The following is a 15534-nucleotide window of genomic DNA, read 5'->3' on the forward strand; positions in this document are numbered from 1 at the left end:
AACATCATCAGTGCTACAGTAAAAGGGAGAAGGAGGAGGGCTGTGGGGTCCTTGGTGCTCTTTGATCTTGGTTGGTTTTCTCTACTGATCTAGGTGTTTTGCTGGTGGGGAAGTGTTTTAGCCATGGTGGCCCAGTGGTTAGAATGCAGTATTGCAGGCTAATTCTGCAATCTGCCAGCAGTTCGATTATGTCAGAAAATTCCTCTTTATTTCCAGGTTAAATCTCTTCTTGTTCAGTTTCCATCCATTATTCCTTGTCTGGCCTTTGGCTGCTTTGGAAAATAGCTTGAATCTTTCCTCATCTCTGTGGCAGCCTCTCAAATATTGGAAGACCGCTATCGTGTCTCCCCTGGTCTTTCTCTTCACTAGACTAGCCAAGCCCAGGTTCCTGCAACCGATCATCATATGCCTTAGTCTCCAGTCCCCTAATTATCCAGGTTGCTCTTCTCTGCACTTTTTCTAGAGCCTCAACATCTTTTCATATAGCGTGAGGACCAAAACTGGATGCAGGACTCTGGATGTGGTCTTACCAAGGCTGACAATAAGGTTGTTCTAAGTTTTAAGTTCTGAGCAACGCCAGTCCTAAGGCTGATTGAAAATCTAGCCAAGCAGAGCAACTGCATCTATTGTGCAAGAACCCTGAGCTATAAACTCTCGAGTTGTCAAACAAATGAAAACAAAAAACAACACACACACACCCCTCAAATCCACTTGGAATGTATTATTCAACAGCATAATACATTATTTAAAAGAGAGGGCTTGTATAAACGTTCAAACCCACAATCTCTTAAGAGATCGCTAAAAAACAACAACAAACCACCAGTAACAAGCTTAGCGCGCTTATTTCACTCTTTAAAAGAGCAGAACCAAGATTAAGATTTCAAACTGAGCCTCACAATAAGTAAGAATATTTCTCAAACTAGGAAACCTCCTGTACAGTCGGGGGCGGGAGGAGGGAACCTTGAGGATGTTTGTAAAAGAAATAAATAAATGCTAACAGAAACGCAGAATGAAACTGTATCCTAGTTTTTACTCGGTACTACTGATTTCCATTCCGCCGATTAATTGTTCTCACCGTCAGGAAATCCCTCCTTAGTTCTAAGTTTGATCTCTGCAAGTTTCCACCCATTAAATCAGAATAGAGTTGGGAGGGACCTTAGAGGCCTTCTAGTCCAGCCCTCTGCTCAAGCAGGTGATCCTATATCATTTCAGACAGGTGGTTGTGCAGTCTGAAAAACCTCCTTGGGTTGCAGGTTGCTTCTCTCCTTGACTAGTTTCCATCCATTGCTTCTTGCCCTTGCTTTCGGGGGCTTTGTAGAGTAGGTTTTACCCCCTTCTTCTTTGGGGCAGCCCCTCAAATTGTCAAATTCAAACGGGTCAGGCCTGTCGCAACCATCTTTCCCTTTCTCGAGTTGCCACGCAGTATGGGAGGAGGGGGAGAAGCTTAGAATGCAGACCAGACAAAACAACCTACTCTCCCTTGGGAACCAAGGTCATCTCAACAGGTGCTGGCCAGAGACTGGAAGAAATTGCAACAACACCAGAACACTCATCGAATTGGACAATGTGACCTGGGACAATGAGGGAGGGAATGATCTGTCCTAAAATTATACTGAAAACGTGGGAAATAATCAGAGCTGGTTTTGTAGTCATCCGTGCCGAAATGATGTACTTAGTAAAACAGTTCTTGGAGAAAGTTAAAAAGTCTCAGAGTTGCTGAATTGGTTGGGTTCATCGGTCAGAACCATGACATAAATATTGGAAGACTGCTATCATGTTCTCCTTTCATCCTTCTTTTCATTACATTAGACCAGAGGTCTCCAAACTTGGCAACTTGAAGACTAGTGGACTTCAACTCCCAGAATTCTCCAGCCAGCTGGAGCTGAAGTCCACATTCTGGGAGTTGAAGTCCACAAGTCTTAAAATTGCCAAGTTTGGAGACCCCCTGGACTAGACAAACCCAACTCCTGCAACCGTTCTTCGTATGTTTTCGCTGCCAGTCCCCTAATGATCTTGGTTGCTCTTCTCTGCACTCTTTCTAGAGCAGGTGTGTCAAACGTAGTACACAGAATTGTCTGCTACAACGTCTTGCCTGTCAACAACAACTTCAGCTTCAACCACAATAACACACGGGCAAACAACCAATACAAACTCAAGGTAAACCGCTCCAAACTCGATCGCAGAATACAATAGAATAGAATACCTTTATAGTCATTGCATTCCATAGATACAACGAAATTTGAAAGCTACTCCAGCACAGTGTCCCAAATACCACATCACAATCATACTAAAGAGTATTTATTATAATAATAATAATAATAATAATAATAATAATAATAATAATAATAATAAATCTAGTCTAAAGTCTATCTAAAACATAGTAAATTAGAGATTTTAAAAATGCCACTTTATATATAGGACTAGATCACAAATGCACTATTTGATTCAAGACAATTATTGCCTTGGAAAAGAAACTGTTTCTCAGTCTACTAGTCCTCAGTTTAAGACACCTATAACGCCTCCCTGATGGTAACAGTTCGAAATATGAATGACCAGGATGAGAACAGGTCTATAGAGATTTTTAGTGCTCTAGAGAGGAGTCTGGCCTTCGCAATCTCTTCTAAAGAAGAAAGAGAACCACCGATGGTTTTTTTTTGTGCTGTGTTTGTAACTCTCTGGAGCATCTTTGTATGACTTCATGAAAGTGTGACTTCAGCCACAGAGTGGTCAACGCCTGGAAGGCCGTACCCGACTCCGTGGTTACGGCCTCAACCTCTCACAGCTTCAACCTCAAACTGTCTACCGTGGACCTCACCCCGCTCCTAAGAGGTCCTGAAAGGGGACGTGGATAAGCGCACCCGCGTGCCTACCGTCCCCGTCTTCCTGTCCCCATTTATCTCTATTTACTACCTTTGTTCTTGTTTTATGTTCCTACCTATACCAGGGGTGGGATGCTACTGGTTCAGCCCGGTTCAATAGAACCGGTAGCTCTGAAGAGCAGCTGACAATGAAGCGGTATTGTCGGTTCGTCTGTTTGGTCCACCCGCCCACCCAGGCTCTAGGCTGTCCTTTTAGCGCCTGCTTTTTCCTCCTCGGCTGCTCTGCGCGGCACAGCTGGAGCAGGTGAAACGCTTGCCTGACCCGGCATTTGGCATACATGCGCGCAAAACAAAATGGTTGTGATGCTGGTAGGATCCCACCCCTGACCTATGCTTCTTATCTTATACACGGTTTGACAAACAAACAAAATTAAAACATCAAAAATAAATGAACTCAAGGCCTGCGGGCTGGATTTGGGCCGCAGAGGTGCTTAGATCCAGCCTGCGGGGCCGTGCTTGGAAACAGACAAGGACCAGCCCATGGCGCCTCTGTCAGTGAAAACAGAGCTCGGGGCGACTCCACTAGTGTGACCATCTTTAGCGGATTTTCGCTCTCAAGAGAGCTTCGCCCCTCCGCTAATTTAGGATAAAAATGGGGGACTGTTTTAAGATTAGCTCTGGCTGGGAATGGAAACAATTCCCAGCGTCGCAATAAAACAGGTTTTGCTCTTAAAACAGGTTTGGGATTAATTATGTTTGACGAAGCCTGAGTCAGAACAGGTTCGCCATCAGGGTTCTTAGAGCCTCAACACCTTTTTTTTTCTTCTTTTTTTTTAAACATCTCTGTTGCTTTCCTCTCCAGTCTTTCTAGGATCTCATTAAAACAAGCGCGCTTCAACGAAAGGCCGGGCCAAACCGAAAGCGCCTTCAACATGTCTCACCACCGCTATTCTTCTTCTTTCGACACCTTCTTTTTCTCGCACACCTCCCCGGTCCAAAAAGATCTCTCACTCACCTTTGGGCAAAGAATTTCGGTCTGCTGGATCATGATGAGGGCCGATGCAATCAGAGCCCCCTGACGCACGTAGTTGACAGGATCGTTAGTCATCGGTTCCAACAAATTAATTGCTTCCTATTGGGGGGTGGGGAGAGAGAGAGAGGAAAAAAAAAGGAGAAGAATATAAACTTTATTTGCCTTTCAAGCTCCAGGCTTTCATCAGGATGATCCGATTAGGGTCTTCAATGAGGGCATGGTAGGGAGCGGCTGATGAGAAGGACGCCAAAAAGGGCACTAGCGCGATAGGCGCTCCGAAGATCAAACGTTTTAATTTCTTCTGGGGGGGGGGAAAAAATGCCAAGGCTGGAAGGAGGGGGAAGCAAGCAATTTGTTTCAGGTGAGAAAAAAGCTTATTTTATTTATTTATTTTTAATGCTGCTGGTCTCAAGCTTACTTCTAAGAAACGTCCTCTGTTACCTGTCCTCGCGCTTTCCATGAAGGGTCCCCTTAATGAAACCTTTAAAGAAGGGTAGAGATGGATGGTTTGGTCCAGTGGGGAATGCACCAGGTTAGAAACCAGGAGATGGCGAGTTCTAGTCCTGCCTTAGGCCAGAAAGCTAGTTGGGTAACTTTGAGCCAATCGCCAGGAGATTAGAAGTTTTAGTCCCACCTTAGGCAGGAAACCTGGCTGGGTGACTTTGGGCCAATCACCAAGAGACTGTGAGTTCTAGTCCTGCCTTAGGCATGAAAGCCGGCTGGGTGACTTTGGGCCAATCACCAGGAGACTGGAAGTTCTGGTCCCATTTTAAGCATGAAAGCTGGCTGGGTGGCTTTGGGCCAATCACCAGGAGACAGTGAGTTCTAGTCCCGCCTTAGACAGGAAAGCCAGCTGGGTGACTTTGGGCCAATCACCAGGAGACTGTGAGTTCTAGTCCCACCTTAGGATGAAAGCTGGCTGGGTGATTTTGGGCCAATCACCAGGAGACGGGGAGTTCTAGTCCCGCCTTAGGATGAAAGCTGGCCGGGTGACTTTGGGCCAATCACCAGGAGACTGTGAGTTCTAGTCCCACCTTAGGCATGAAAGCTGGCTGGGTGATTTTGGGCCAATCACCAGGAGACTGTGAGTTCTAGTCCCACCTTAGGATGAAAGCTGGCTGGGTGATTTTGGGCCAATCACCAGGAGACGGGGAGTTCTAGTCCCGCCTTAGGCATGAAAACCGGCTGGGTGATTTTGGGCCAATCACCAGGAGACGGGGAGTTCTAGTCCCACTTAGGCAGGAAAGTCAGCTGGGTAACTTGGGGCCAATTGCCAGGAGATTGGGAATTCTAGTCCCGCCTTAGGGACAAAAACCATCTGGGTGAGTTTGGGCCAGTCCCCCTCTCTTAGCCCAATCCACCTCACAGGATTGCTGTTGTGGAAAAAATAGGAGGAGGAAAGAATAATTAGGTATGTTTGCCCCCTCGAGTTATTTACAAGAATAATAAAGGCGGGTCCATCCATCTTCAAAGTTAAACTGGTCTAGAGCCAGATAATGAATTCATAGGTTAAATAAAACCCAGACAAATGGATGGATCAAAGTCTTTTTTTATGGCTTACTTTTTCTTGCTTGAACTCTTCAACACCCCTCCTTGCCAATTATGCAAAATTACCTTTTTATGAGCGGAGTGGTACTGGTGTGCATTTAGGGGGTCCTGACACAAACTCTTGACGTTGTGTGAGCTCACAATTATTTATAGAGGAAGAACTAAAATCTTAACATGATTTCCAGTCTTTTAAATTCCAACGTATTAGCTCAGCCTTTGCTATATGTTGATGCAAGACGACCCACCGATATAAACATGCTCATTAGTTCTTTTATTTCATAAATAAACAATAAAAGTGCAAAACGACAGCCAGGCAGGTTGTTATCTTGACTACATAAAAGTTAGAGACATAAAGCAGACTCGGGCGAAAGGCTTGAGCTAAACGTTTTATGTCCAGTAAAGGAAAATATTGTCAACGCGAGAGGAAATCAATATAGTTTCTGTGGGCTCTCTAGACTCTGCCTCCAACATGTACCAAAGCTGAAGGTTTTTCAAAACGACTGTCGAGCCAAAGAATGGGTCCTTCGGATAAATAGAAATTGGGTCTTGCGTAAGCATAGATCAGTAACCAGAAGATCATCCAAAGAAATGACTGGCAGCAAATTTTAGATCAGTATTTCTCACTTTTAAGCAACTTTTAAGGAGTGTGGACTTCAAGTCCCAGAATTTGCCAGCCAGCATGAACCAAGAATTATATTTTCTTTGGAATTCATCCAATGGAGTTGGTCAGAGCGGTGCCTCAAATACCGAGCAAATATGAAAGGCCAATTTGGCTGTGCAGATCGTCCTCAATTTATGACCACAATTGAGCCCCCAATATATATCGCTAAGCGAGACATTTGTTAAGGGAGTTTTGCCTCATTTTGTGACCTTTCCTGCCACAGTTGTTAAGTGAATCATTGCAGATGTTAAGTTAGTAACATGACTCAGCCAGGAAAGTCAGCTGGGGGGGGACTTTGGGCCAATCCCCGGGAGATTAAGAGTTCTAGTCCTGCCTTCCACGTGAAAGAAGTCAGCTGGGTGACCTTGGGCCAATCAGCAGGAGACGGTGAGTTCTAGTCCTGCCTTAGTCAGGAAAATTAGCTCGGTGTCCATGGGCCAATCGCCAGGTGACTGTGAGTTCTAGTCCCGCCTTGAAAGCCAGTTGGTGGCCAGTCCTTCTCCCGGGGTTGTTGTTGGGTAAATTCAAGGTGTGTTGGATATGCTTCCCTCCTTAAGTTATTTGTAAAAATGAGAAAAAGTGTAAATACTTCAGTTCTTGGACTTTAGTGGGTAAAAAAAAAAAAGGAGAACTGCAGTTTGGATGCATCTGACCCTTACCTTGTTTCCTGTCCCAGCGCAACAGATCCCCAAAGCCATCGCTGCTCCGTAGCGGACATGCGGGTTGTAACTTTCGGACAACAAGGAAACGACACTTGGACATTGTTCGGGAGTCCTAAATAGGAAAAAGAAAGTCAATAATGAAGGTTTTGGTTTTTTTTTTTTAACTGAAGAAAACACGAAGGAGCGTTATCCTTTACCAGCCAAAAAGATTGTTATCTTTATAAAAACGGTATCTTTAAACAATCCTTGGTTGTATAAACAGAGGCATAGAATCAAGAGGACTTGACGTATTAGCACCCCTTTACAAAACCCTAGGAAGGCCACACCTGGAATGCCTCAACTAATTCTGGTCACCATACTACATGAAAGAGGTTGAGACTTTGGAAAAAGTGCAGAGAAGAGCAACTAAGGTTATTAGCAAAGCCCTGGAGACAACAACATGTGAAGAACGGCTGCAGTTTTTGGGGTCCGGCTAGTGTAGCAAAAAGAAGAATTAGGAGTGAGATGATAGCAGTATTTTAGCGACTGAAGGGCTGCCCCCAAAGGAGAGGGAGTCAAGCTACTCTCCAAAGCACCAGGAGAAGCAATGGGTGGAAACCAATCCAGGAGAGAAGCAATCTGGATTTAAGGAGAAACTTCCTCACAGTGAGGACAATTAACCAGGGGAACTGCTTGCCACTAGAAGTTGTGGGTGTTCCCATCGCCGGAGTTTTTTTTTTTTTTAAAGAAGAAACTGGACAGCCATTTATCTGAAATGGTGTAGGCGGGTCTCCTCCTCGGGCAGGGGGCTGGACTAGATGACCTCCAAGGTCCCTTCTGGATCTATTCTGATTCTGAAACGGTATAGGGTCTTCTATACTTGAGGAATGGGCTGGACTAGAGGACCTCCGAGGTCTCTTCCAGCTCTATTTTATTCTGGATATATTCTGGAAAAAGGCCACCTAAAAATTCCCCCACCCCCCAAAAAAATAATCAACCAAAGGACGCCCAGAAAACTTGGCCCTTTCAGCTGCCTCTCTGACTAGGAACTCGGAGCAGGAATGTAAATAAAGAGGTGAAGAGGGCAGAGTTGACAAGCTGGGATGGATTTTTTCTTTCTTTCTTTTTCTTTTTTCACCGAAGGCAGCTCAGGTATGAAGGCTATAAACGCCCGCCGCACACAAAGCCATTCGTCACCTTGTTCTCAAACAAAGCTCGAAAGTTGGCAAAAGGAAAAGAAACCTGCTCTAAACACACAACGTGACAAGGCCTTGAATAAATGAACCCGAAAGTTAAAGGAGAAAGACACGTTTTAAGGCTCACACGCCGACACGATGGTACTGCCTGGGCCCTGGTTCAAATTGCAGACGCCTTAGGAAAAAAGATGGAACAAAATTTTTTTCTTCCCTGAAGGCAAGCTTGCTTGCTTGCTTGCTTTATTTATATTTATATATTTATCTATACATGTATAAAAGCGAAAGACTCCTCATGCGTCATCATCACCACAAAATCTCCAGAACCGTAAAGCCTACAAACGTGAAATTTGGCACCTATGTTCCTCTTGGCTTCTAGGGGCTTGCTAAGAAAGGATTTTTAGAAATGACCATCAGAGCATTAGTGTTTCTATTATTATTACTATTATTACTATTATTACTATTATTATTATTATTATTATTATCATCGTCGTTATTAACAACACACTCTGATGCTAAGGAGTTCTACACCCTCTCCCCACCTGAAAAGAAATCTCTTCCAAATGCAAAACACAAGCAGAGAAAAAATTTAGTTTCAGTTTCACAGCAGCACCAAGCAGCTTTTAGTACAGAACAGTTGAGCTAACCCACGCCCAGGCTCCTCGCTGTCTCCTTCTTGCTCACACAGCAAATACTCTTTCGGTTTCCAAACAGCCCTCAACTCTCTCACCCACTGACAGGACGCTAGCCAGATGAATACCGATGGATGCTGGTAGGCAGAGGCAGAATCCCCCCCCCCTTATTTCCCCCCCCCCCCAAAAAAAACTAAGCCCGACCACATAGTTTCGTAGCGAAGCACGGGTATCGAGCTAGTATATTTATAGTTATGAGATTTATACTGCCACCTATTCGCACATGGTGACTCAAGGCAGCTTACAAAAAGATAAAAACGTTTATAAAAAAACAATAAAAACAATAAAACCAATAAAAGAATCATATATGATAAAATAAAATAATAAAATAACCACACCACCCTGCCCCAGTAACATCATGCGAGCCATTTAATGGGCACTATCCCCCTCTGCGTTCCCTAGGACTACATACATGCATACCGTATTTCCCCATGTATAAGCACCCCCTTTGTATAAGCCACCCCCCCAATTTTTGGACTGTGAAGTTTTGAAAAAAATATTTTATTAGAGAAACAAGTTATGAAGAAAGAAAATTTACAAAGAAACAAAATTCGACGTCTAAATCTACAACTTCGGTCATGGCGCGAAAGCGGTGCGGGCGATGCTAGCAATCTACGCATCGGAACGAGAGTAGGAACGCAAGCATTCAGGCCGATGCCTAGCGTATGCATTTCTATCGCGTGCTCGCACTCGTAATCGTATCATCACGTACAATTTTTACAAAAAGTATAGCATACTGCTGGAAAACCAGTTTATTCCTACTTTATTATTTTATGCATTTTCACGTATAAAAAGTGTACCTGCTTTGTATATGCCACCCCCCTACTTTTTGGGCTTGAAAATTTTGGAAAAAAGGGGTGGCTTATACATGGGGAAATACGGTACATACCTACATAGACACACACACACAAACACACACACACACACACACACACGCTCACATTCATATATATATATATATATATATATATATATATATATATATATATATTTTGGGGCTCAATTGTGGTCGTATGTTGAGGGTCACCTGTATATAGGATCCATTTGATTTGGTGCTACAGGTATTGCCGATTTGTGTTCACAATCACCTTGGAAAGGGCCGGACAGAGCAATGAAGAAAAATATAGGACTTTTTGGATATTTTAATGATAGAAGTTGGATATATATATAAAGTAAATCCATCTTGGTGGGGTTTTTTTTTTTCCTTCATGCATTCCATATTATGCCTGTAATTATTTTGTCTAAATGGCTGATTGGTTTGCTTCCCACACGGTGCTGGGCCTCACACAATGTCTCCAGCACAGGGGTGATGGATGCAACTCATATCTCTGTGGCTTATTTAACAAACCATTATGGAAATTGTGTTTATGCTGCTTTGCAGTTTTTTCCTCCGAGGAAGCTTAAGTTAACTTATACAAAGACAAGTGGAAGAAAATGGGTGGGTGTGAAATCAAAAGAGCCCCTCTCTGGGAAGTATGAAAAATAAATAAATAAAAATCTATCTATCTATCTATATATATAAAAGCGAAAGAACACTCACGGCTCATCACAAAATCTCCAGAACTCTAAAGCCTACAAACTTGAAATTGGGCCCGTATGTTCCTCTTGGCTTCTCGGGGCTCACTAAGAAAGGATTTTTTCCAAATGACCATCACAGCATTAGTATTTCCTATATTATTATTATTATTAACACGCTCTGATGCTAAGGAGTTCTACTCCCCCTCCCCACCTGAAAAGAAATGCAAAACACAAGCAGAGGAGAGGAATTTCAGGTTCAGTTTCACAGCAGCCAGCAGCTTTAGTACAGAACAGTTCAGCTGAGCCACGCCCAGGCTCCTCGCTGTCTTCTTCTTGCTCATACAGCAAATACTGTTTCAGTTTCTAAACAGCCCTCAACTCCCTCGCATCCTGACAGGATGCTAGCCAGATGAATAACGATGGATGCTGGTAGGCAGAGGCAGAATTTCCCCTCCCCCTTATTTTCCTCCCAAAAAACTAAGCCCGACCACATAGTTTCGTAGCGAAGCACGGATATAGAACTACCAGTACAACAGTCAAAATCAACGATAAATAAAAATGCATCAATAAAATCATCAATAAATAATAAAAATACATCAATAAAATAAATAAAAATACATCTATAAAATCAAAAGGTTAAATTATTTCTTCTTTCCCCCGCACAAGATTTTAGAACAAAATGGCTTGGAAACAAAATCGTTTCAAGACGTATGGTATACCCTTGGGTTATCCTTCAGGAGTTAATATAGGTGGTCCTTGACTTACGACCACAATTGAGGCCAAACGTTTCTGTTGCTAAGCGAGACATTTGTTGAGGGAGCTTGGCCCCGTTTTGCGACCTTTCTCGCCACGGCTGTTAAGTGAATCTGGCTTCCCCGTGGACTTTGCTTGCCGGAAGGTCGCAAATGGCGATCCCAGGCAACCGTCGTAAATACGAGTCACTTGGCAAGTGTCTTGGATAGAAATCACATGGCCATAGGGATGCTGCAATGGTCGTAAGTATGAGAAATGCTCACAGGTCACATTTTGCCAAGCCATTGAAACTTCGGTCGCTAAACGAACTGTTGTAAGTCAAGTGTAATAAGTCTCAAAGTGCCAGAATATGACCAAAGGGTAAAATTATATGTCTGAAGCTAGATTCCAACTTCAAGGATAGAAGCAGCCAAATTTGATAATCAATCAATGTAAAAGTGCCCAAGGAAGGGAAAAGGAACTGTAAAGGAAAGTATTTGTAAAACAACACACGAGGCGGGGCGGGATCTAAGGGAAGAAACTTTAAGTGATAGTCCCAGTGGACAATCATTTAAATATGAGCCAGCCGTGTGCAGCGGCAGCCAAAAAAGCCAATGCAATCCTAGGCTGCATCAACAGAAGGATAGGATCAAGATCACAAGGAGTTGTTAGTACCACTTTATAAGGCTGTCACGCCCCCGTCGGAATCTGATTCGGAGAGGGAGGCCAAGCAACTGACAGGGAGTAGGAGCGTGGCGCCGTTGGCTGTGGAGAAAACCGCGGAAGGGGTAAAGTCCGGCTGGGCAGAGCAGGGAAGAGGTAGAACAAGGGAGAGGGAATTCAGAGGAAGACCCAGGCCCCACTCCCTTTTCATCCGCAGGGAGGAATAGAGATGGGAGCAACGTGGGTGGCGTGGCTTATGGGGGAGGAAAGGGCCCTGATTCCCTTAATTAGCTGCAGCTGGGAAGAGAGTGTTTGAAAAGGGAAGTGTCGCACAGCAAACCGTGGGGAGCAAATCGTGAATTATCTGGTATTTGTCGAGGCTTATCTGGGTTCCTGGCGTCTTCCCAACTGTGCGTGTTTTGCTGGCCTTTCAAGTCTGCAATTCCCGTCAAGTTAATTACTGCAGCGTGGTTTGTGTGGATTTTTAGTTACAGTTTGTAGGTACTTGGTTTTCGGACTGAATTTCCCCCACTTAAAGACTGTTCTTGGGAGAGGTTTTTTTTCTCCAGCTGAAGGTAACCTGGATGTTAGGGGCAAAGTTGGAGGTACCAAAGGGACTCTTTTTGCTTATGTGACTGTGTAGCCTTTGTGCAACGCAGCCCGGGTCATCACAAAGGCCTTCGTAAGGCCACACTTGGAATATTGCATTCCAGTTTGGGTCGCCGTGATGTAAAAAAAAGACGTTGAGACCCTGGAAAGAGTGCAGAGAAGAGCAACAAAGAGGATTAGGGGGCTGGAGGCGAAAACATAGGAAGAACAGTAGCTGGAATTAGGGATTACGATAGCAGAAATAGCGGGGTCATGATAGCAGCCTTCCAATATTTGAGGGGCTGCCACACAGAGGAGGAGGGGGTCAAGCTATTTTCCAAAGCACTCGAAGGCCAGACAAGGAATAACGGATGGAAACTGAACAAGGAGAGATTCAGTCTGGAAATAAGGAGGAATTTTCTCTGAAAGTGAGAACATTCAACCCATGGAACAGAAGTTGCCTTCAGAAGTTGTGGGAGCTTCATCCCTGGAGGCTTTCAAGAAGAGATTGGACTCCCACCTGTCGGAAATGGTGTAGGGTCTCCCGCTTGGGCGGGGGGTTGGACTAGATGACCTACAAGGTCCCTTCCGACTCTCTTCTTTTGTTAAGCATCACTATCCAACTGGCTTAGGTTGTTAAATATTAACCAGCCCAACTTCCTCAGCGCATCAGCCATATGTTGCAGTGAATCTGATCTGTGGGAAGTTTCTCTTATTATGGTTTCAGTTCAACAACATATGTGCAAACACATAAAAAAATTTTTTATTTATTTTTTTGCTATGCAGCCGTGGACCTGGTTCAGCTGTTCAATTTGCCCCAAACTCAATAACTGTCCAGCTGATTACAAGCCTGTTTCAACATTGCACTTTTCTTTAAAAGAAAAAAAGACAAGTATCTGTGAGAGAAATTTCTCTCCCAGATTTCCTCAAAGGTCTGTTTAAAAACTGGAGTTCAGCACATAATTTAATGGAAGCATAGACTGTTATCGTTCTGGTACCGGAAAGCTGCGAGCCTAACCTTAAAAACAAAACAAAAACAGGATGGAAATACAAGCTTTCTATACAGTGATGAAAAATGGAATATAAATGCAGTTGGATATAGCAGCACAATATTTGGATATAACAACAAACGATGCATTTAGTAACTAGGAGGAAACTACAGGTAGTCCTTGACCTACAACAGTTTGTTTAGTGACACGCTATTAAACCTTTTGCTGCAACCCCAAATTCAGGAGTTTGGCAACTGGCTTGTATTGACGATGGTTACAGTGTCATCGCTTTTTGCAACCTTCCGACAAGCAAATTCGATGGGGGAAGCCAGATTCACTTAGCAACGGTGGCAAGAAAGGACACAAAGTGAGGCAAAATGCTCTTTAACTGGAAATTTTGGGGCTCAGTTATGGTCGTAAGTCAAGGACTACTCATATTGTAGTTCAAACGCGAAGGCGAATAGTACGAAGTCGCGTTCTTTACCTTCAATAGAGAGAAAAACTTCATTTCCCCTGTGAAAATAAGAATGTTTTAAGGAAGAGGAGAGAGTGGTATTGCCAGCGTGTCGAAAACTAACACACACGACGGAGCCTGGTGATTAATTTAATCTTTCATTCTTGTCTCCTGCATTTACCCAAAGTCGCTGTTTTTCAGAAAATTGCCAAACAAAATGTAAACGTTTCTACACAAACCCCTGCTTTAATTATTCTGTGGTTTTTTTTTTTCCCCTTCGACATTGAAATGTTATAATCCTTCATTTAAAGCTCCCACTGTTTTGCTCCCTAGGATTAATTTCCTTCCGACTTGGGCGAAACATGTTGTTGATCTTTACCTATTGATGGGCCTCATTTGTTTCTTTGCTGGCGTGATGCACGGCTAATTTTGAGGACGGAGACTCAAGACTTTTGAGTGCTGTCATCTGTGCATAAGAGAGACTTCTGGTGGTTTGGAAATCCACGTTAGCAGGTGGGGGTCTTTGGAGGTCTCTGAGCTTGGCTGTTTTCCTGCAGAAGTTTTGTTACCCAACTAGGGAACATCATCAGTGCAAAAGGGAGGAGGAGGAGGAGGAGGAGGAGGAGGAGGAGGACTGTGGGATCCTTGGTACTCTCTGAGCTTGGTTGCTTTCTTGCAGTCATTTCATTATCCATCATCGGTGCTAGAATGAAGAGAGGGGGAGAGAGAGAGAGAGAGAGAGAGGGGGAGGAGGAGGAGGAGGAGGAGGAGGAGGAGGAGGAGGAGGAGGAGGAGGAGGAGGAAGAAGGAGGAGGAGAAGAAGAGGTCTGTGGGATCTTTGGTCCTCTCTGATCTTGGTTGTTTTCTTACAGACGTTTCATCACCTAATTAGGTAACATCATCAGTGCAAAAGGGAGGAGGAGGAGGAAGAGGAAGAGGAGGAGGAGGAGGAGGAGGAGGAGGAGGAGGAGGAGGAAGAGGAGGAGGAGGAGGAGGAGGAGGAGGAGGAGGAAGAAGAGGTCTGTGGGATCCTTGGTCCTCTCTGATCTTGGTTGTTTTCTTACAGACGTTTCATCACCTAATTAGGTAACATCATCAGTGCAAAAGGGAGGAGGAGGAGGAGGAGGAGGAGGAAGAGGTCTGTGGGATCCTTGGTCCTCTCTGATCTTGATTGTTTTCTTACAGAGGGTAACATCATCAGTGCAAAAGGGAGGAGGAGGAGGAGGAGGAGGAGGAGGAGGAGGAGGAGGTCTGTGGGATCCTTGGTCCTCTCTGATCTTGGTTGCTTTCTTGCAGACGTTTCATGACCTAACTAGGTAACATCATCAGCGCTAGAATGGAGGGGATTGGAGGAGGAGGAGGAAGAGGAGGAGGAGTGGGGGGCGCTCTGGGGTTCTTGGTGCTCTCTGAGCTTGGTAGTTTTCTTGCAGACGTTTCATGACCCGACTAGGTGAGCCCAATATTTCCCTTGCTAGGCTGTTAAGTGAGTCGCGTCCCATTTTACAACCATTCTGCCAAAGTCGTTAAGTGAATCACTGCAGCTGTTAAGCGAGCCATGCGGCCCTTAAGCGAATCTGGCTTCCCCCGTTAACTTTCCTTGGTGGAAACCAGCTGGGAAGGTCACCCATGAGGAATCACGTAACTCGGGGACGCCACAACCGTCACAAATACGTGACCGTTGCCAAGCGCCGGGATTTTGATCCCCAAATTCAAATTTTTTGATCCCATCATCCCAGGGATGCTGCAACAGTCACGAGCATAAAAATCTAAGTCCCTTTTTTTTTTTTTTTGGCAATTTCCAACGGTCACTAAACGAACGGTTGCACGTCGAGGACTACCTTGGAATAGCAATTGATTCCCTGTGAAAAGGAACGCTTTGGCTCACTCACGGAAGCTGCGGGGAAGAAGGGCTGAAGGCTGCATTTGCCGACTGAAAAAGGTGCCACGCGACGCCAGAAAATCCCCCCAAACAATCTGCACATTAAGGAAAATTAAAGGAGAGG

The 15534-nt window shown here is 44.4% G+C and overlaps 1 protein-coding gene across 1 annotated transcript in view; it reads right to left on the reverse strand.

Moving 5' to 3' along the window:
- PSMD1 (proteasome 26S subunit, non-ATPase 1) overlaps positions 1–15534 on the reverse strand; it is a 134727-nt gene that overhangs the window by 47480 nt on the left and 71713 nt on the right. The window contains exons 17-18 of the mRNA XM_087933694.1: positions 6721–6835; positions 3835–3951 (exon numbers count right to left, since the gene is read on the reverse strand). Coding sequence (XP_087789820.1) covers positions 3835–3951; positions 6721–6835 — 232 coding nt within the window. The remainder of the gene's footprint in view (positions 1–3834; positions 3952–6720; positions 6836–15534) is intronic.

This window comes from Pseudonaja textilis, chromosome 4 (genome assembly GCF_049901715.1).
Source record: "Pseudonaja textilis isolate UNSWEBS1 chromosome 4, rPseTex1.2, whole genome shotgun sequence".
NCBI classification, from domain to species: Eukaryota; Metazoa; Chordata; class Lepidosauria; order Squamata; family Elapidae; genus Pseudonaja; species Pseudonaja textilis.